The sequence below is a fragment of the Haemorhous mexicanus genome, chromosome 6, assembly GCF_027477595.1.
Source record: "Haemorhous mexicanus isolate bHaeMex1 chromosome 6, bHaeMex1.pri, whole genome shotgun sequence".
NCBI lineage: Eukaryota > Metazoa > Chordata > Aves > Passeriformes > Fringillidae > Haemorhous > Haemorhous mexicanus.
In genome coordinates, this window is record NC_082346.1 from 20,596,354 (window position 1) to 20,619,195 (window position 22,842).

At 39.7% G+C, this 22,842-nt stretch overlaps 1 protein-coding gene across 1 annotated transcript in view; it reads right to left on the minus strand.

Annotated features, from left to right (window-relative positions):
- The window catches only part of LRRC56 (leucine rich repeat containing 56), a 56,356-nt gene that overhangs the window by 17,152 nt on the left and 16,362 nt on the right, over window positions 1–22,842 (minus strand). The window contains exons 3-4 of the mRNA XM_059849161.1: window positions 21,315–21,402; window positions 14,509–14,569 (exon numbers count right to left, since the gene is read on the minus strand). Coding sequence (XP_059705144.1) covers window positions 14,509–14,569; window positions 21,315–21,402 — 149 coding nt within the window. The remainder of the gene's footprint in view (window positions 1–14,508; window positions 14,570–21,314; window positions 21,403–22,842) is intronic.

The window sequence follows — 22,842 nt, forward strand, 5'->3', positions numbered from 1 at the left end:
TCCCTACTCACACTGTGTGCTAGTTCATGCATGGTGCACACTCACTAGGAATCATTAGCTAACTAGTCCTTAAAGCATTCTTCTGCTGTGCACACCATCAGAAGACCCTAACTGAAATGACTTCTAAAACCTACTTACCTTACTCTTCACATTTTGTGCTACTAAGTTTAGTCTCAAATCCATTCCAGTTTCATTCATGGGTTGCAGCTCTGACTCTCCTACAGCTAACTGTCATGAGTCAGGAGTAGCAATTTCAAGGTTAATACTAATCAAAGTTGATGAGGATTTGTATTCCAGACAAAGAAATTAGGTTGTACACCCCATGTCTTGGGTACTTGCAGAAGGCAGAGTGTTTGATAGCAGGGTCTTGTTATTAAAAAAATGCTTAAACAGACACTTCAGAATAGAAAAAAATATGGAAGCTAATGGGAAGTGGTTTCTTACAAGGCTGAAGTTGCTGTCCCAAAGCTCGTCTTTAATTCAAGAAACAAAATACTAAGAAAGCACAAACTTTGTTGCACTGTTTGGTATGACTTGGCCCAGTTTTACTGTCTCTAAGGGAAGAGACTAAGCAGCCCAAGATATCTCTTCTCCTGCCCCTCAAGAAGGGCACTCCAGCTCTTATGAAGAGCAAAGGACTGCCACCTCTCCTTCCCTGCTAATGTAGAAGAGAAGAGGCAAAAGGTCTTTTTCCCCTTTGGGCTCTACTGCAGAACCAAATTCCTCTTGCTGACACTGGGGTCATGCTAGCTGCTAGAGGAGCCTAAAATTCTGGATCATGCGGTCACATTCTGGCCCTGCAGATCTTTACTCCTGCATCTGTAATGAGTCATCCCCAGTCAGAGATGTTATCATAGCAAAGTACATCTGCAAACATTTTATTCAGTAACTAACAAACTAATCTTTTGGAAGCTGCATGACTCATGCTGCAGCATCAGAGAAAATTCCCTTGTTAATTACTATAGAGACAGTTGCCCTTGAGAGCATGGCTGCTGTAAGGTGAAACAGCCATGTAGCTCAAAGCAAGCTGCTCCTCACAACTGCACACACCTGCATTTCTGAAAATTCTTCTGAAATATTTTGGCTGGTGAGACGAGAACTTAAGAGCTTGCAAGAGATGGGAGTGTCTCCTCTGGGACCAGCTCTAGAGCATCTGGCACATCCACCTTGGAGGGGGTGAGAGCAAAGTGAGGAGTTGTTTGAGCAAACATGACCACCATGGCGTGCAAGTGCACACACAGGCATGTTTTCATTTGTGTTAAGTGCAGAGGGTGAGATCAGCCCAAACTGGGGAGATGCAATTATTGACTTTTATTGAAATGGAATTAATGGGAATCTGCACTCTGATAATGATTTACTAGGGTAGACTATTTTAATGTAATAATAAACTCTTAATAACAATTTATCAGGGCATTAAGAGAGAAAATCCACTTTCATTATTATACATGTAGTGTAACAAAACACTCCCCCCAAAATAATCATTGACCAAGGCTGAAATTAATGAGACACATGTCAGAGACAAGGATTTTTCTGCATTGGGCATGATATAAACATACAGAAATTTACAGCACCTATTCCAAAAAGAGAAAGTAGGATTGAAAAGTTTGATGGCTGAAAGGAAAAAGATGAGACTGTACAAGGCTGGTGGCAGTTGGTCATAAGATGCAGCACAGGAGTGCTCCAGTGATGTGCAAAGAACAAAGAGGTTATAGAAGGAAAGAGAAGACACTGTAGACGAAACATAGCTCCCATTAATACAGTGAATAATCCCAATCCAGTGGAAAAATGTCCTGTCTCAAGTGACGTGGAAGCTGGGAACTTAACAGGAAAGGCAAAGAATTAATAACCAAAACATCATATATCCTGCTCACCCCTGCTATGGTTCATTCAAGACAGATTTGAGGCAGAGAGATGGAGCATGGGGTGGGGATGTATATATCATAACCTTTGATTGTGATAAACAGAGGACTACAGCCCCTGAAGCTGCCAAACCAGAGTCCTCCTGAGTAATTATTCCACATGTGCTCCTACACACATGCTTGCCTGCAAAACACATACTGAATATCAGATAATGTTTTTAGTATCCCAAAGCACCAAGAAATCAACACAGACTCTCCTAGTTTCACTTTTAACCCCAAAATTTGCATTTATAATTGATTTTGAGGAAATATTATTATTAAACCAAAGGGTTTGAAACCTGGGTTCCAACCATCTCACAATAACTGCTGCAGGGATGGGAACTCATCAAACAGCCCAGTGCTTCTGTGAGGGTCTTGGCAACACCCTCCCCACTTGTGCACAACCATTTAGTATTTTTTCCCATGAAATCTGATGCTCCCATCTTGTCATCACTCCCCCAGGCTGGGGAGAGAGCAGAGGGGCAATGAACAGTTTGGCTCACAGCACCTAATAACAAGTTTGAGAAATAATGTGTTCTTCCATTAATCCAACATCCTTGTTCTTCAGGGACTGATTTGATCCAGCCAAATTTTTACTGGATGAATATCAGACCTAGAGAGCCAAATCCTACTCTTGGTTTCATGACAATAAATCCTGAATTGCTCCACTGAGCTCAAGCTACACAGTAAACATAACAGCAAAACCCTGAACACATTCGTCAGTTTGAACCCCGTTGTTTGTTTTCCTAAAGTCAGTTTTAAATCATTTACCTAAAAATAAAGCACTAAATCCATGGAACTTGCAAGAAGTATTTCAAAGCACACCTGCATCTGTTGAATAAATCTTCAGAAGCAATACATCTAAGCTAGCCATTGATGCAAATTTTATTTCTTGTAAAGATCACTCTGAAAATGAATGCACTGATAAATAGAGAAATTTAGATTGTAAGAGAGTGACCAAACTACAGTCTTACAAAATAAAGGAATAAAAGAATCCCATCTCTGATCTACAGAAATCAAGTGGAATTTATCAAGCTACACCGTGATAACATCTATCTGGTCAATGTCAGCACACAATGGTTTGGTTGTACAGATAATTCTAACATCTGAAACAAAAACTTTTAAAGCCTGAATGTTATTTAAATCAGTAACACATGCTCTAATAGGAAGCTTACATAAAAGTTTCATTGTGTTCACAAATAGCTGTATTCAAAATTGTAAAACTGACTGTATGCATGTGTTCCTTGTACTTGATCAAATCCACGACACAGCCTCCAACTCTGCAAGCAGTGCTGAGGCCACGTCCATCTTGTCCCTGCGGTGTCCTTTTACAGCTGAACAAATGTCATGTGAATGTGATGACCTGCCTTGCTTTGCAGCATTGCAGTCTTTGCAGTCTTTGTATTCACTCTTCAAAATTCAAGTAGCAATATGCTGAGAACTGTTGGCTTGGTTCTCCTCTGTCCCACACCTTACACCTCCATGACACACAGGTTGCCTTTAGCATCTTATGCTCCCTTGGGCCAGAGTGAACCATGGCCAAAGGTGCAAGACAAGAGTCCTGTCTCATCTTTTGCAGCCAGAAGGCCACTTTTAGGCTGAAATACCATGGAAATGTAGTACCTAATAATCTGGTCTCATTCTGCCTTCTGAACTGTGCAAATTTTCAACAGAAAGAGTTCCTAATCCTGTTGAGACACGTTGCTGGAGACTTCAAAAACTAAGCAAAAAGCGTGTTTGCTAGGTAATTCTTAAATACATCAGAGGAAGGCTAGCTTGTTTTAGGCTGAACAGAAAGCATGCATTTACCAAATGTCTTCTTAAATAAAAATTGTGTCTGTAAAATTCTGTTTTCATAACTCCCTTTTACAAGAAAATGAAGAATTTCTGAATGAACAAAAAGTTATTGTTGCCAAAGGCCTTTGCAGCCGCATGTCTCTGTTGTCCCAAATTTTTGAGGCAACCTTACTATGAATAAGAAGCTGTTTTCAAAATGCACTGCAGTGCTTATGGCCTGCCAATATTTCTCCCAACAAACAAATTTCACTATTTTATTCTAGGGTTGTGGGGGTTTCCCTTGTTTGTTGGTTGCTTGTGTGTTAAGTTCCAAGTTTGGAAAGAGGCAAAGATCTTGTATATTGCTTTTTTCAGCTGTGGATCTGCTGAACACTCCATTGACAGCAAAATGGGTGTCTGGGAGGAAAAGCAACTGCCTGGTGCTGCACCAGGGGTAAATAGATCAGGGAGAACATTCAAGGTGTCACACTTCATCCAGCCTGTGACTCTGCCTTTTCATCATGCCAAAAGGAGAGACAGCTGCCACAGCTTTAGTGGGCCTACTAAGAAAAATGACAATTATCAAGGAGCCACGTGCTTTTGGCCAGCACTTTCACAGAAGCAAAAGCCTGAAAACAAGGACAAGAGACCACCTGGCTACAGCAGCCCAAACCACAAACTATCCAAGGCAGTGTGGCTGTTTTCCAGGACAGGAGCAAACAACCACTCTGATGGTCCTGGTAAGAGTAGTTGAGCTCTGGCATGGACACATCTGTGGCCATGCTTCAACCAGAGGCACTGTATAGAAATCCTTGTAGCACTAATACCAGTGCCCGCTGCCCCCTGCCTCCCCCTCCACTGCTGCCAGGCAAGGATGGCATCTGGATACAGGGGATGACAACAGATGAAAAACCCAAACCCAATGAGATACACCTCTGGGCTATTCCTGATTTATAACTTTTTTCACTTGTCATTGTTGCTTCTCATTGCCTCATTGAAACCACTGTAGCGACTGCAATATTACATCAAGCATTATATTACTTGCAAGAACTTTATTTTCAATGTCAGATTATATCTCATTTAAACAAAAAGTGAGACCAACAGGAGAGAGGTATTTAGAAGTGGGAGTGCTGATCCATACACTTCTGTAACTCATCATACTTGTGCCTAAGGTAACTGAGATGCTTACTTCTGTTAAAGTTAATACACATGAAATGCAGCTTTAATTTCAAGTACTCTCATTTTTAGTTGCTCTCAAAAAAAACCTAGAGCAGAATAATGGGATTGATAAATGCTGATGGAGTCAGGCACAGCAATTCCTTAACACACAAATATACAACATGTGTGGGAAGGATAACGTAATTTTGTGTTAATTTTCTTTTGATAATTAAAACTGCTTGTCAGCTTAGTTACTGCTGTAGCATTCTCACAATGAAAGGGCAATTGCTTTAACTCAGCTCCCACAATCTGAGAGGAATAGAGATTGCCAAAGTGTGGTCCTGTTGAACAAGACTTTCCCTTGACTACATTTTTTCCACCCTACTTCAGCTCCTACCCTTGGCATAAAGCTGCACCCCAGAGAAACTGTAGAAACCCAACATACCAGGGCTGCCTCCCAATGGGTGCACTACATCTTCCACAAGACCAAATGGATTTTCAAACAGGAATAAGTTGAGACACATAAATAAAACTCTCACACCCACAGAACCATTGCCCCTCAGTTTAACCCCAGAGCTACTGACAGTTCCTATAGCTTTGGCAATTGTTCATTCTCACTGTTGAAAGCTTACATATAAAAAAATAAAGGATAATGAAACTGTGGTTACAGAATGAGTTACTTACATTGAACAATTGAATCCCACAGTGCTTTGAAATTTCCTGCATAAATAACTTTTCAGTCTCCCACATGTTGTGTGCCTGTTTCACAGTATGTTCCAGGTCTGAGCTTTGGCAGAGTAAAAAGACATACTCCAATTTTGCTTTAATACAGATCTCATCATTCAAAATCAACACTTAAAACTTCTAATGCTTCAGGGTAAGCAGAAGGAATATTCTGTGAAAGATCCAAATAATCTGACAGATTCAGTGGCGTTAAGACACATTTCACCAAAAAAAAAAAAAAAAAAAAGTCCTTGAAGCATCTTTTTCTGTGTATCAGAAAAACTGGAGTTCTAGATTAATTGACCACACACAACTATAGAATTGGATCGGCTATTCAATTTTTGTCATGGTAATGACTATAGAGTTTTCACTGTAAAAAAATACTTGAAATATTGCAGAAGTGGGTTGATATGAAAACCTACAGAGAAAATGTAATTTAAAGTGAATATACAATGGTGGAAATGCATGTTCTTGATATCCTTTAGATCAGGCACATTTGTATGACACTAATGATTTCCTTCCAAGGCTGATGGCCATTTCTTCTTTGTAACTTTTCCTTTCTTTCTTTTTTTTATCTGTATATACATCTAATGAGAAAACAAAAAATAAAGAAGCTTGCAAGAAACAGACACAGGTACAACTTGGACCTGTGAATGGCAGTTGATTTCCTCCAAATTTCTTTCCTCTCAAAGCCTCTAGTATTCACTACAGATCTTGACAGACTTGCATCTATATGTCCTGAGTCAAGACTTCTTCCTTAAATGACAGCTTCAAGTGAGATTTTCTCTGCTTGTACTGGCCTCCAGATGTTCTTTTACAACAAGCAAACAAGATGCAGAAGAGAAGCTTGGGGGACCTCAAAGCCCATCACCGTATTACTGAGACAGACAGACTTTAAAGGTTTCCATGCTGAGGGTGTTACTACAAGGCAGAGCCTCAGCATCTCCTTCACAGCACACCAGCAGACATCCCAAATCTGGTGCAGGTGTTAATCGGATGTAGATCATCTTGACCATGCTCTAGAGCCACCTGTAGCTGCAACACTAAGCAGAGTAAACCAAACCTCTCTAAATTCTTGCCTATGGTGAGATGAAATAGTAGAAAGCAGAGTGGTAAGATTGTGAGGTTGATGAAGTTCAAGCCAGGAAATGCCATAAATGGCATGGTCTTTCAAACACCAAATCTTTCATAAAAATTCTGTTACCAAAAGTGTGGGTGGCAGGTTTCATTAGCAGACCTTTGTGTTCAGGTTCTTACCCCCACAAGAAGAACACACAAGTGCAGCTTATGGCAAAGGGTGAGGAATGTGCACACATTACACCTGCTAATAAAATCACAACTTCACCTCCTAAAACACAAAGACATTTCAGTATTTATTTCTTGCAGCAATTGATCCAGCTGTGAATGCATCTGGGAGATCTGATGCATCCTTTAAAGATCTCATGATAGAAGGATAAAATTCTGCCACACAGCAAATGCAGAACATAGCTAGAGAAAAAGAAGTGTGAATGTATTTTAGGGGAAAAATAGCTACAAGGCCCTTTGTGTGCAGCAATGTGTCTGTAGAAAATAAGAACAACTAAATCAACTAAATCCTGTGTGGAGAATATTGCATAGAAATTAAATAATGAAACTGATTGTACACTGAAACTCTATCTATTTATTCATTTTTATTCCTCTCATTTGACAGTTACGACTGACAAACACAACCATTAGCATAATTTTCCCTCCAACCTGATTCCTTCCTTTCTTTAAAATCAGCATTTACCTTGCATTCCAAGAATGTATTTTCCCACTGAATGCAATTACTTTCAATTAAAAAAAAAAAAAAAATCAAACAAGCTGCGGAGAAGCAATTCCCTTGTAGGAGAGAATCAAAACAACCTACAAAGCCATTAAACTAATGCTGATTATTTTCTTATTTCCACAAAGTCTTTCCACAAAGACAATCTTTTCACAGCTGGATACCCTCAGGAAGGAAGCACCCAGCTTGAGCTTTTTTTGTGTTATTGTGCCACAATTAAATTCCTCCAAGGATCCAAACATCTGGGACTCTGCTGTGGGAAACCCAGAGTTGAACCAGTAAGGAAACCTTGTCTGACTGTGTGAGTGTGGGGTGTGCAGAGAGCCAAGAGGGGCACCCCTGGGATCACTGGAGTTGCTCACTGTGAAGGGGCCTCAATGCCAGCAGTGAAAATTTCGGATGGTGTGAGTGTTTCTGCCAGAGTGGCTCCTGGATGGTCAGGCAGGAAAGCTTCCTTAACAGTTCCACTGTTAAGTTCCAATGGGCTAATTACTGCTGCTTCCCAGCCCTGTTCTTTGCTGTTTCTCACACCGTGATTATAACAATTTTTTCTCATCACTAAATAAATGAATATTTACATGTAAATTTTCATGTGTGAACCCTGAGACTAACAGCTGAAACAGAGCAGCTGCAAACTGCCTAATAGCCAGGCACATAAGTACTTTTTTCCTGGCAGAAATCTGCTAGTTATTACTGACAGTTTTATTTATCATATCCATCCAGAGCATACAAGCAAGAGCATGATACCATTAGGCAAAGCCTTATACACAACTCATGCAGAAGACTGTGTCTGCCCAGGATAAAATAAGCAACTGAGATGGAAAATACAGCATATTTATACAGCTAACCTAGGATGCTGTAGAAACAACAACTAACCCAGGAGCTGAGCCGTACTACTTTTTAAGACCTGGTTCAGCTGGCTACGTACAAGGAAAGGAAAGACCTCTTTTTACCAAATAAACTCTGAGTGCCTATTCAGACAGTGGCAAAGAAGGAGCACAATTATGTAATGGGCTTGTCCTACCTTGCAGGGCAGCCTTCCTGCACACATTAGCTATTACTTATTTACTTTGCTTTTTCACTAGCCATGTTCACGAAGCACAAAGTGTTGCTGTGGTCTGTGGTGATCCTCTCATGGTTTTTATGCCCAGCATTGTATGGCAGTTACAAAATAGAAACATGAGAGAGGTGTCCTGGGGGAAGAAACCTGCTGCCATGGAACTGCTCAGATGACAATGAGAGCAGATCCTCTCTGCTCTCTGAGGACAGAGATGCTCTGCACTCTCCTCACCAACCCTGCCACAGCCAGGAGACTCAAACCTGGAGCTGCAAGGCAGCCCCTGCCTCATCATCCCTCTCCTTACAGGTACACCCTCTACCTGGCAGTCTGAAACAGAAGGCAGGGGAATTTCAGCTGGGGAAGGCCTCAGGAAATGGGGTGCTGATGCTGAGAACCATGGAAAGACACTGCAAGGCCACAAACTAGCTTTGCTGTCCTCTGTGCTTGCTGCAGAATGGAGCCCAAGCTCCATCTGTGCATTTGAACAGATAAAGTTCAGCTTCCCTTGCTGGTAATCAGCCCATCAGATTCCCTGATATCTAAGGTCACAAAGACACATTTTCTGCTTTGGGCCCCTGACCTGGTGAAACTAAACCAGAGGTCTACCCAGGACAGATAAGTGGTCAAAGCAATCAGATTTCCCTAGGGCCAAAGGCAGACAGGCTGATTGTGCTTTTCTGAAAATAACCCATTCAACTAAAAGATGCTGTACTTCTGGCCCAAAATCATTACTTTTTATCAATAATATGAATATCCTTAAAACCATGAATGCTAAATAAAACTTGAGGTCACAGCATTTTTGCCCAGGTTTGTAATACTCCCAGGGATCTGCAGGCACTAATACAGAGAGGACTCATTAATACAGGGATTAAGATTCCATTTAAATACTTTCCTAGCTCCTGGAAAACACTCAAAGTACTCAAAAAACATATTCTTAGCATCCACTTCATAGCAACTTTAACTACTGAAGGATTTTCAGTCCATCTACACAAAAGAATTAACAGGAACACTTCCCAAAGAAACTAGCCTGCATGTGAAATTAAATTCTTTCCCCATCCTGGAGTATGAATATGAAAGTAAACAGTGATGCTCTGGGTGCTGGAACAAGGATATGAAGGGATTCACCCCAGCCAAAGCAGAGCAGTGGCTCTCTGACTGCATGGGTAAGAGCAACCTAGAGCAAGAACACCCTGATTCCTTGCTAGACACAGTAAGAAACTGCTATAACACAAGTACATCATCTGCATTACAGGTACAAACATTTGCACCTGTAATGCAAACTGAACTTTTTTTAGAAACTATTTGGAGATTTTAGATATCATAACAGCAATGCTGCAATGCTGATCCTTGTTGCACAAACCCCGTTGCTTTTACATGTGCTATCTATGTACCTCTGTACATGTTACTATACAACAAACATAGTTATCCAGTAATTGCCAAAGATTAGAAGTGACAAGCAGAAGAAAAAGGAGGAAAAAAAACTGAGGGGGAAAAAAAAAAAAGACGTAGGAAAGGAATAAGTAAAAATGACAAGGAAAAAAAGCAAATTTAGGGGAATGATGCCCCCATGTTCCTCTTGTTTGAGGGAAAACTATCCAGAAAGTAGTTGGTGCCTAGACACACTATCAACAGTACATCAAGTTTTGGAGTGATCAGTGTCATGGCTCAGTCTTATACAAGATAGTGTAACTTGATCCAGATGAAGCAAAGCAATTGGACCAATGTTTAATTTTCAGCTTGTGAGCAATGCCACTGAAGGCAAATTTCTTGTGGCTTTAAAAACAGAAGATATTTTATTTCCTTAATCTCTTCCTTGGGCCAAAAGGAGGTTTATTGCTAAGTTAAAATACCTAAAGATCCTGACTGAAGTCTCAAAAATACTTTTAAACATTACTTTAGAACCCTTACCCTGAATTAAGAAAGAATTTGTTTGGCTCTGGTTTCTTAAAGTCATAAAATGACCAGCAAAATCTTTACTCAAATCACTGGGCTCATATTTACAGTTATTTTTTTCACAGCCAAGAGGGCTCAAAACATTTCAAAACGTGAATACAGAGACTCCTGTGTTGCTAGTCTTGTCTCTGCAAGCTGGTGTTAAAAAAAAAAACCAAACAAACAAAAACCTAAGGCTCATAAAAGCATAAGAATTGTTGATTTTGAATGTACTCTGCACCTTGTTCATTTGAACTTCCTGAGGATTTTACTGACTGAAACAGACCAGGATTACTTCCCTCTCATTCTGGGGCATGCTTCTGCAATAGTGCAAGCCCAGTTAGAGAACTGCAGCAATGAAATGTTAACTCAATCTGGATGAAGAAAATCTGCTTTCCTTTCCCTATATCCTCCATACTCACTCTGGTCCCCACACTTTGCAGTCCCTGCATTTCATCTCACTTAAAATATGACAGCCTCTCTCTGCTAGAAGCAGTTGCTTGAGAAGCCCTGAGAGCAGATCTCTCTCCTGTTGACTTCAACGTGTGGTGCTGAATGGGAGGAAATGGAATTCAGCTGCTGAAACAGCTTCTTCTGGAAACTTATGGAAACCAGGTCTCAGGACTCCCCTATCTGATTTAAAAGCCCTTTTGTAAAGATATCTATCTAAACATTTTTAAACAGATCTTTTCATTCATCCCTGAATTGAGAATAAAAGCAATCTGATAAAAAAAAAACCAAAACACAGGCTACATGCCAAAGCAGAAGTAGCAATTCATTTGCCTCAGAATACAGCTCTTTTACTAGAAGCATTTCAAAAACGAGGACCACAGTCATCACAAAAAACAAAAACAAACAACCAAAACCAACCAACAAACAAACCAACCAAAAAAAAAAAAACAACCCAAAAAAACCTCAACCAAACAAAAAAACCCAAACCCAAAACAACAAACAAAAAGCAGAACCAAAACAAAAACCCAAAACCAACCAAACAAAAAGCCAAACAAAAAACAGTCAAACAAACAAACAATCTCCCCCCGAAATCAGCATATTTTAGCAGGCACTCTTCAAAACAGGCTTGACTTTTCATCCTCAATGATCAGTTTATAAATCTAGAATTACTCAGTTGCTAGCAAATGTGTGAAGGTCACCAAACATGGACATAATGAAGTTATTGCGATTTAGAAAATTTAAAACAATATGAACTATTTTCTTTTCACAGTACACTGGATTTTCCAGAGATGTTCCCTTTAGCAAAGAGCCAGTAGAAAACCTAGAAAACCAAAACCCAGAAACAGCTAAGAAATAAATTCCCTTTCAACCACGAAGATCAATTATCTGCAAATAAACTTGGATATATTTTCCTTTTGGATTAAATTAAATTGTTGATAATGGTATCATTTAGTTTCAAGTATTCAAAAGTAATGCAAGCTCTAGGAGGATTGGGGAAGGACCATGAATTTATAAGGCAGCTCAAACACATTCCCCATCAAAGGAAACAAAACTTCTTGAGGAACTACCAAGAGAAGCCAATATCCAAACTCACTGATGTAGCAAGCCTTGCACTCCCATAGAAAACTGTAATACAAGAACACCTCGATTCCTCACTGCTAGAACATGACTCCTTTTATTTCTATTGAACCATGCATGGCAATGCACACCTCAGCATCCTCACATCTTCAGTTCCTATGTGAGACTGACAGGAATAAATGCCTCAAAAAAAATCAGTAACTAAAGTCAGTATGATAAACCTTCATTTTGACATCTACCAAGCCAATTCTTCCTCCATTTTCAAATTGAAAAAAAAAAAGAAAAAAAGTTTTAATTTCATTTCATCCCAAAATAATTAGGTAATCCTACTCTGCAAGACAAGATGAAACAAAAATAAAGTGACAAAACACAAAGTCTCCCATCTTATTACCCACTCATGCATGCACACTGACAGCCTTTTCTTCATAATGATTCACCAGAATATACTTTTATAACATAAAATAGAATGCAAATAATGTCTGCTTTTAGCATCCCAAGTATAGACAAAACACCCTCTATTTCTTTTCCTGCTTTTCTGTCCCTGCCTTCTTTTCAGTAAATAAAACCAATCTTCCATTTGGACCTTACAAGACATTTCATATTATCTGCTGCCTATTTTCAAATTACAATCACAATGATTCTGACCTTATGGCTGGCAAAATCTGTGGGAATTACTCTCAGTAAGAAGGAAGAACAATTTTTCTGTCATTCTCAATAGCCCCATTTGGAAGGGTTTGGTTGAATAAAACAAAACAATCACTTTTTAAACAGAATTCAAATATCAACAAGATTAATTCAGAAATAAGATTCTGAATTTTGGAGTAAATGGCAGCAGCCTCTGGAATGGGAGCAGCAATGTTACAATAGGTATAACAAGCATCACTACTGCTGTGGCAACAATACTGCCCTAATGGGCATTAAATTGACATGATGCAGACACTGAAAAATAAAGTTCAAGTACAAGGCTGTGCTTGTATGGGATGTGCCCTTAAATGATCTGTGTTTATCAATGACAGATTGTCAAAGATGGGAATTAATAAAGCAAAGCTACTGCTGTAACTACACAGACTGAGCTCACGTCTGGGAGAAACAACAAAAATCTTCCTCCTCCTTTACCTATTCCCTGACAATTGCATTTAGCTGCCACACAGAAGGAGCAGCAGGGAGCTTCTCCTGGGCTGGAGTGCCTGGGAATCATCACAGTATTAGACTTGATATTCAAGCCCAAACATATTTACATTAGAGCAGATCAAATCAAAACTCAACTTGAGACCAAGTATTCCCTGCATCAAGGCCCACAAGGGTGTCAGGTCTAAGAAAATGGTATGCCAGAACTTTTCATGACAGAAATTAGAGTCTCAGAATACAGAGGTACAAAATCCTGCTAAAACCATGAGTCAAGCAGTTTAGTTTTCCTGAACAGCATTCTTCTATTCAGTACCAAAAGAGCTGATCAAAAGGTTTTTGTTGACACATTTTAAGAGAATATGGAGTTTCGATCAAACCAAAACCCACGTTTTATATTTTTTCTTTTTAATATAATATCTCTTAATATTGTAAAAATTTAATTTTTTCACTCACTACTTACTCGTCCATTGCAGTAATGGAGCAATTTCATGCTTATGACAACTGCTCATTGTTATTAAAATAATTGCAGCAATGCAGAATCACCACTTTTACATGTTATATATTAGAAGGCAAGAAAAACAAAATTTAGACTGCAGATACTTCATCTCATCACCAGAACAAGGGTAAATAAAATGAAAGTGTAGCAACTGTAGTTCATTAGATACTTTAGAGAGACCAAGAAGAATTTATTGCCATTTCTTATGATGGAACATGTTCTCTTAAAAAGAACTGGCAAACCCACTACTTTTTACCCCATGAGTTTAGTAGATACCCATACAAAGCCAGAGAGCAGTCCTATTTAAAACAGGGCCTTTTACACAGCCCTTTTCTGATATGAACTGTATCTTTCTATTTTGCATTAATTAGCAAGTGTCATACAGATATCAGCACAGGAGAGAGAAGACAGATCTGCTTCGTCGTTGTGAAGGTTTTCACTTCTACCTTTCCAACCAACGAACCAACCAAGTCCCCCCAGCTGTCTGGGAGAAAACATGATGTTTCCATGCAGCTCAGCAAGCCAGGGACATGCAGGCTTCACAGCAGCACTCATAAACCTGATTGCATTGACTTCAGTAAAGCTAAAGTGATTTTCATCAGCTGAGGAACTGGTCTGACCTGTACAGAACAGGCTACTGTGCACAGTGAAAGCCCAAAGGCTAAAACACTGAAATCTAAGCACCTAGACATAGATAAGAGCGGAACTTATAGCTCCTTTCAAATGTGCAACAAATTTCCATGGACTTCAGCATAGCAGGAACTTCCCTGGTGGCAAACCAGGGCTAATTCATTGGCACCATTTCAGCTACACTGATGAATTCCAGATCAGGTCCCGTCCTTAAACTTTTGAGGTAGTGGAGCATATCTTCATGACCTAATCCATTATCACAGCATGGAGAAATGGAAGGAATGAAAGCAGTACAAATGAAGATTTTATCACTTAAATAAAACTGAGGGCTGTTATTCTTTATATTTATTTCAGAGAATCATTCATTTCTTACCTCACAGATACAAGCAAGCTATTGTTCAACTTCAGTTCTCTCAGATTAGGCAGATGCACACCTGTGGGAACAAAATAAAGAATCACTTTGTGGACCTGGGATTAGAGTAAAGGAAAATTATGACAATTACAAGTTGAAGCATCTAATTTTACAAGTATTTCTTAGCTGTTTCTGGCAGGCCTGTGCTGGACTTCAAGAAAATCAATGAGATTATTTCACTCAAAAACTATTTCATTCCTTGCATTTTTGAAACATATATGTATTGTCTGCATGACTACACATTTACAATTTTTGAACCCCTCACTGGAAATTCTGATATGGCACCTTGCCGGACAGACAAGAAAAGAAACTGGCTTGATGTGTGACTGTTTTCTTTGGTCTGATCCCCATCCTGATTGACTTTTAACTGAGTGATACTCTGCACAGCTAGGGGATACTTTAGAGTGTAGCATTCAATGACCTATTTAGTGGCAAGCAGTGATAGATTTACTGGATACACAACAAAGAAACACTTCTTCAAAATATAACTTTGATTCAAACAGCAAACACATAATGATCCACAGTCACAACATCATATTTTATAGTTCACAGGTCCCCCAAATGCTACATTTCGCAAAGCATTGCTTTCTTCTTTTAATTTTCCAGATACAATTCTTTACCATTGAATTGTACAAGTTTCATACCTACAAAACCCTCAGTATTCTTTTGTTATTACTTTAATGATTGTGCTATTTTTTGGATCCCTGAGAGACATTTGCCTTTTTGATTCACTTTAATGGTATCTCTGAACCAAAATCATACACCAAATCCCTCCGAGCTGCAGAATAACTTAGACATAAGCTCAATCTCAGAAACCACTTTGTATGGACAGTAGCAAATGTTTACCCCTTCCCACCAGCAGAGTTTACTCAAGGCTGGTGAGCATCCTCCAGTATAACGTGCAACCATGTAGAAGTAATACCAATTTTAGACAAATCGGATCATTGCTGAAACATTAAAATGTGTTCTCGGCAAATATTTTTATGAGTTCTCTGAGTAATCACTGTCTGGCAAGGGTGATTTACCAGTGTCCAGAAGGACACCAGTCAAGTGCTTTGCAAAGGATGGAAAAAAAGAAAGGGGAGTGGGATCTCAAAAGCAAAGAAAGGAGGTCATGTTGTTCATTCCCCAAAGAGAACAAGAGCATTTATGTCAAAAACATTTTAATAAATCATGTTTTAATAGAAGCATTATCTACATCTCATGTTATTTTGGAGTGATCATAATGCACATATTGATCTTCATGATGTACTGCAAGTATTTAAGTTCATGTCTTTTCAAAGCACTTTTGAAAATATAAAAAATTCAAAACACACTGTGCAATTTTCTAACCTTGTTTTTCAAGCATTTTCCACAATCCACAAAAATTAAGAACAAATTAGAACACACAATCCTCGTCCTGCAGGGTATGCTTTCTCACACCAAACAACTTTTATATGTTTATATGTATATATGGCAACAAAATAATTTGGAGTCCTGGCAGAGGAAATATTAGGATCTCTGTTAATTACTCACAGCAGTCATACTAGCTACTGAGCAAAGACTCCCTCAGATATAAAACATAGCCTAAGAAATTCCCTCCCCCCCCCCACCAAAAAAAAAAAAATCTAGATTCTAAAAAATTTCTATCCTGTTTCTGACAAGGATGGAGAGATTAAATGTCATCCCCTGAAGTGTTAAAGGAAAAAATGAGAGGGATGCAGTAGTCTCCTCAGTCCCAGCTCAAAACTGAGTAATGGTGCCATGGATTCAGTCAGAGATGTAAAAGGGTTACCAAGCAAAGGCTGATGCAAAGCATTGCAAAGCAAAGGAGTTTTACAGACTAGTGTTAAGCAGAAGATTTGAATGAGGAGTCAAGAGAAATGGAGAGACTTGCTCAAGAAAAAGCTTTTCACTGAATGCATTTAGGGCTGGCTCAGGAAGAAGCAACTATTAAAGGATCCAAAGAGGCCGAGTGACAGGCTGATAATACAATTTTCACATCTGGTTAGCTCATTATTGTAACTTGATCCTCCATCTCAGATATTTTTTGCACTTGGGTGCAATCCCTGGGAAGTTGTACAGTGTTACACTTTAATGTGTGGTTTACGAGCTTGAAATAGAAGTATACAATGTGTGGTGGTGCAAAATTCTGCCAGTGATATTCTGCAATGTATTCCTGCAAGTCTGCAGGTTCTTCCCTCCTCTAAGTTTTTATCAATATGTAATTGTTCTTTGATGCTAAGAAATCATTGTTCCATTGATTTTGCTGGTTTTTAGAGTTCCAAATACTTATAAATACATTAGAGGCCAGAAGTTTAAATTAGGAAAATTGTAAAATGAAGGTGACAAGATACTTATCCCAATGTAACAGTGTATTTATAATTTTCTTAATTTTAACCCTCATGGCATCTTTCCTCAGAGCAAGGACACACGACACTAACATATAAAAATACTCTAAAATACAACAGTATTAATTTCTTATATTAATTTTAATAGTACAAGTGTTAGATTCCTTATCCTGAAATTGCCTTCATGTAATTTTGATTTTTAAAAACAAGAGTGGGCCACAGAAATGCTGATGATTGCAGGGCAAGGCTGAGAATTCAGAATGATGAGCAGTGTTATCTCATCTGTCTACGATTCCCTTTCACTAAAGACCGGTTTTGTTACGTGGCTCTGAAATTACTAACCACCAACAATGTACTAGTGTTCAACTATTCTACTCTAGCCGTGGAACAAAACTAAATGAAAGGGCAGAAAGAAATCAAAGTGCAAGTTAGGTGAATAAAATGCATTTTCAACAAAGCCTGAAGTGCTGCACTTCACAGGCAGGGTAGCAGTGTAGATGCCTTTCCAAGGTGCCTTGGTACAGCTGGTGACATTTAGAAAACTGAGTAGGAGCAAAGAGAAAGCAGCCCAAATGCTGGTTTTATGATATTCTACAAGTTACAACAATTCTAACACTTGCTGTTTACATTATGAAGTATTCTTTAAGTAGCATCATATATCTTTGTTTTTCTATTGTTAACAAAAATTCATTGTGGCTTGACTTGCGTCTTTTGGAATCTGGACTACTGAAAAACAAACAAAAGAATTTACTGACAAATGCTTGCATTGGCATCAGGCAACCATCGTGCTTTGTTGATCCTACAACACAGAACAGGCATATCAAAACAGGCTGTGCTCTTCTAGCAAGAGCAACCTGAGATGCAAATTCAAGATCTTTTTAGTTCACTTGAGCTGCGTTTGATCAAGTAAGATACATCACTTTGATGCTATTTCTACACATGCATTTTTTTGCACATTTCTGGGATGAACTGGGCAGTACAACTGGAGGTGAGACCACAGCTCTTCCAGGCAAACCCAAGGCAGCTGCAGTCGAGCTCCCGGAGATGGGGATCTCACAGAAAACACATCCAGTGCAGAGCTTCACATAAGCACGCTGCCCCAGTGCATACTTGTGACTCCTGGAGACCCTGCCCAAGCCCTGCTGTGGCGCTTGTCCAAGCCTTGCTCAGTGAGTTTGTCAGCAGCAGCCAAGCCAAGACTATCCTGGGCAGGAACACCCGGGCCAGACTCGCTCCTCCAGCCTCTGTGTTGCTCCCTGGCCATGCAAGCACCTGCTGCTGCCGTGCTGGCTGCCAGCAAAGGTGTCCCACCCCTGCACCCAGAGTGCCAACAAGCAGGGCAAGAGGAAAGAGAGATGATGACCCTGCATGAGAAATAGCACATGGCTACTTCTGAACCCTTGGCAGAGATTTGCCTTGATAAAATGCCTGCAAGGGAAGTGGCAATCTCCAGATGCATAATCAACTTAGTCTGGCCACCAGCAGGCAACAATTCAATAAGGACCAGCGAACAGCACTGTGGGTAACTTGATTTGGAGCTATTAAAATTACTTAGAAATAAGAGGACTATGTAGTGTCTTAAATGACTCTATCCCACCATTATTTTCAACAGGAATTTCTATGAGCTGGTCATAAATGCAATTCCATACCTGTCAGCAATCAAAACTGAAGGGATAAGCTAATGAAAAAGGAAATAGTTTCTCTGAACATAAACTGAGGTCTACATGCAGCTGAGGAGCACAGAAATCAACTCCAAGATATGCAAAGCTGGATACAAGACTTGCCAGGGCCTTCAGGGTTTCATCTGTTAGTCAGCAAGTTGCACTGAAAACAGTTACAAAATTCAGCAATTGCCCCAAGCCCTGCAAAGATTCAGAAGCCTTTCCTTAATTTCAAAACTGATAGCATGAAAATATTTCAAAATCAGTTTTTTCATGATTTAGTCTACACCTTGTCCCTAAGAAAAGTAACTCTTCCTCCCACCATGGCATGCCATTTTGTAGAGGCAGACATGACAAACTGGACAAGGTTAACAAGATGGTGCTTTAAAGTTTAGCCCATCCCAAAGTGGAATGGTCTCAGGAAAAACATCAAGCAACAAGTTTTAAATCACTCTGGAAATCTTTCGGCCCTGAGTGTTTGTGTTACAGTCTGTAACACAGGCTGTGAACCTTGAAATGTTTCTCAAGTGAAAACTGGTGTAAATTTGGGTTTTGAGTGCTGCAAGGTTCCAGGTGACTCAGAGTTATGTGCAGTCTTGTAGCTTTTAACACTTTCACCTGGCCATTTAAGACCTTGCCTGGCCTACTTTCTCTTTACATATAAAACCAGTCAAAACAATATTGTTTACTGAGTATGGACTGATCATCTAAAAAATTTGCTGATGATAAAGATGCTCTTACCCACCTTCCACAACTAAGGAATACAGTGAGAGCAAGGTGAAGTGGTTTAATATGTGTATAAAGAAAGCTTATTAGCCAGGTTAGAAATTCAAAAGAAATAAAAATTACAGAGCAGTCCAGGCTGGAGGGAGCAGTTGGAGGTCTCAAGCCCAGCATCCTGCTCAGAGCCAGGTTCTCTGTGAGATCAGGATGCTCAGGTCTTCATCCACTTGAAAACCTACCAGGATGAAGTCTCCAAACCTCTCTGGATACTCCTATTGCTTGACTGTCCTAATAGGGGGAAAACTTTACATCCTGTCACACTAGAATGCTTGTCATTCCAGCTGGTCTGTTTCTTACCCTACTGTTTTCCTCAGGCTATTTCTCCAGACCCCTGTGACCACAGACCAGGTCAGCAGCACAGTTCCAGGGGCAGGCAGCCAACAGGGAGCAAGCAATGAGCCCAACATCTTCAACAGCAGCATTCACAGTGGAGGTGCAAACTGCTCTGCAAAACCCCTAAACATTCAGGCCCTACTCCATGTGCCAAAAAATCATCTGTCACATGAAAAAAAGGAAAGAAACTAAAGTAAACTTTCTGCTCCAGTCACCTGCTGACATTTGCAAAGAGATTTTCACAGGAAGAAAACTCAGAAATGCACCTTAAAAGAAAGAACCAGAAAGAAATTCAGAATGGTCTTGATGTTCTGTTATTCTCAAAAGCAGCGGGGACCTGCAGGGGCTTGTTTTTATAGCCCTCAAGGGACAACTCTTGGTGTGAACAGTGGGAGATAAACAAGATGGAAATTATTTGCATCATGGACATAGTGTTCTGTATTTCGTATTCTGTAAAGGTTGCAAAAGCCTAACCATGGGTAGGAGAAGGGATTTATTCCAGTAATGGAAAGGAAAGGAAAGGAAAGGAAAGAAGAGAGCGATGAAGGTGAAACTAGCCTGTCACAGCTAATGTAAAATGGCATAGGAATGGGAGCACCACTTTTGAGCATAACAGAAATGGCATAATGAGATTTCCTTATCAACTGGATTAGTTGAAACATGATTGAATAGATTGTGATCTCTGAAAGAAATGGATGTAACTTATCTTAAATTATCAAGTGCCTATGAGAAAGAGACTTATTCATGAAATAAACAGAATAACCAATACAAAGGGGCTATATATACCCAACAAAAGCCCCCTTCACTCTTCTTGCTCAACCATTCTTGACAAATAGACATCAAAAAACCCATTAAAGCTAGTCAGCTGTTACATTAGTCATTTGCATATGAAAAATTTACTGCTTGTCTGAAAGCAACCGTGCACAGTTTTGGGGACACGGCTCCTTTCCAGCACAGAAAATATTACCCTGCACTAGTTACTGAGCTTCAATGTAGCAGAACATGGACTTGGGTGTGGTAGGAATCCACATGACAGAAAATGATTGCTAGTGCTGGAAAAAAAAAAGTAAGGCTGTATATTCTCAGAATTAACTCTGCTACAGAGGGAATTCCTTGGGTACTTCTCACTTCCCTGGTTCAGTGATGATGACATAAAAACAAATGACAAGCGTTAGGACTGCTTGGGGCTCATCAAAATGATGTATCTACAGGACCTGCCTCCAGCTCATTTTTCAGCCCAGCTCAGTGAGGCTGGGTGCAAAGACAAGCTGCTGGAAGCATAAACCACCTGATAGCACTGGCAATTCCTCAGCCACAGAGAAATCTCACAGCAGAGAGAAGCTGACCTTTGGCTCCTGTTTCACTAAAAACAAGAGTAAATGCTCATTTAGGGCCTAGTATATCATACAAGAAAAATTTGTCCAAACTAATTGGCTTAGACAGAAGTCATGTCACTCATCCCACTGCCAGAGTTTCCAGTCCTATTCAGAACCTCACACAAGAAGTCAGAGATCAAAGAGTGTGAGGTACGAGGAAATGCTGTTTCAAGAACTCTTGAGAAGGACAGTACTTTTTGCTGGCTGTTGGTTAGTGAATCCTCAGTCAAGACACCATAAAGGAAAATTCAAGATGATGAACAGAAAATAAAGTGTTTTCTTACCAAAGTTTCCCAAGCTCATCTCTCTGGTGTCTACTCGCATCTCTAGGGCCTTCACTTGCTGCAGATCATCTACCCCTGCCAAAATTTTCTGTAAAGATAAGCAGAAATATATATATGTGTACTGTCATGCAATAAATCAGATGTCACAACAGCAAAAAGGTGCAGAAAGATTTTCAGTGCTTTGTCAACACATATTTCAGGTCAACATGGCTAGATGTGCAATCACATTGAAATGAATGCAGTGTTCAAAGGCCTTTCTTCCTTGTAGCCCCAAAATATTCTAGTCTCCCAAAACTTAAACATTGCCTAAAGAGTCAAGGCTCAGGGTTACATTCAAGCTGCAAAACAACAACAGACCTACATGTCAACCAGCTTCATTTAAACAGTATGTCCATGCTTTAAGACTTGCACAAGTCTTGCACTAATCCTCAGCAGATAGAAAGTGTTAGCTTTAAACATCACCTGTAATTCAACAGGTGCTGGTAGTAAAACTCAACAAAGCACACTGTTTATTTTAACCCAAAACAATAAAAAGAAACACGAGTTTAGCTCAAGCAGCTCACTTTTCTGACAGAAGACTACACTAATTCCAAGAATTATTAACTTATTTGAAAGTATCTGGGCAACGCAAATAGAGGCCTTCCAAATCTTTCGTTATTTTTACAAAAATTGTAGTAATTGGATGAACCATTGCATTTAAGCAAGGATGTGTGTGTGAATGCAGACTCTTTCCTAATCTTTTCTAACATCCTAAAGTCTGTGTTGATACATACACGTACATTTTGCTGTGGCAGAGGTAAGCAGAAGGGACAAAACAAGCAGAGGAGAGAGGGAAGCTCTAAGACTTCCAGTGAAAACCACAGAAAGACTGTGAAATCCTAAGATGCCAGGCTGCAACTCCACAAGGAGCTGAAGCCATCTCACATCACCACTGCTCTCATCCCCTATTTCTTCTTGCTATGATACAGCTTCTCTCTCCCCAGTTTTCCTCATTCAGAGTGCATATCTCACCACCTCCCTAGCATCAGTCCAGTTGCATCAATTCAACAAAGCACACCAGAAGAACCATATCCTTTGTTCCTTGTGGGTTAGTGGTTCACGGAGGAGTCTGAAACAATCCTTGAGAAACGAGAAGCAAAGTTTATTTGTCACACTAACTGCCTGAAATTGTTGATGCTATACATAGTGATGAAACTTATAAATTTTCACCTTTCTGTGTCAGAAGAGTTAGGATGTGGGGCTGAACATGTGCACTTCAAAGAAATGTCTGACCCTGGCATCAGAGTTTCCTCCTCAACGATACAACCAAGAGCAGGGGTTGAAGGGACTGTTACCAACCTTTTGGGCCTTTGCTTAAGGTGAAGGCAGAAAGTCATTCAGTAACCACCATATACAGAAGACAAATTTTCTCATTATTAAAAAGCTACAACATTCTTTAGGTTTTTTTAATAAGGGAGAACTTATTCATTAGAAGGGACAGTGTGGGATGTCCTCTGCTTATGAGTTTTGGGAAGAAAAAAAACCCCAC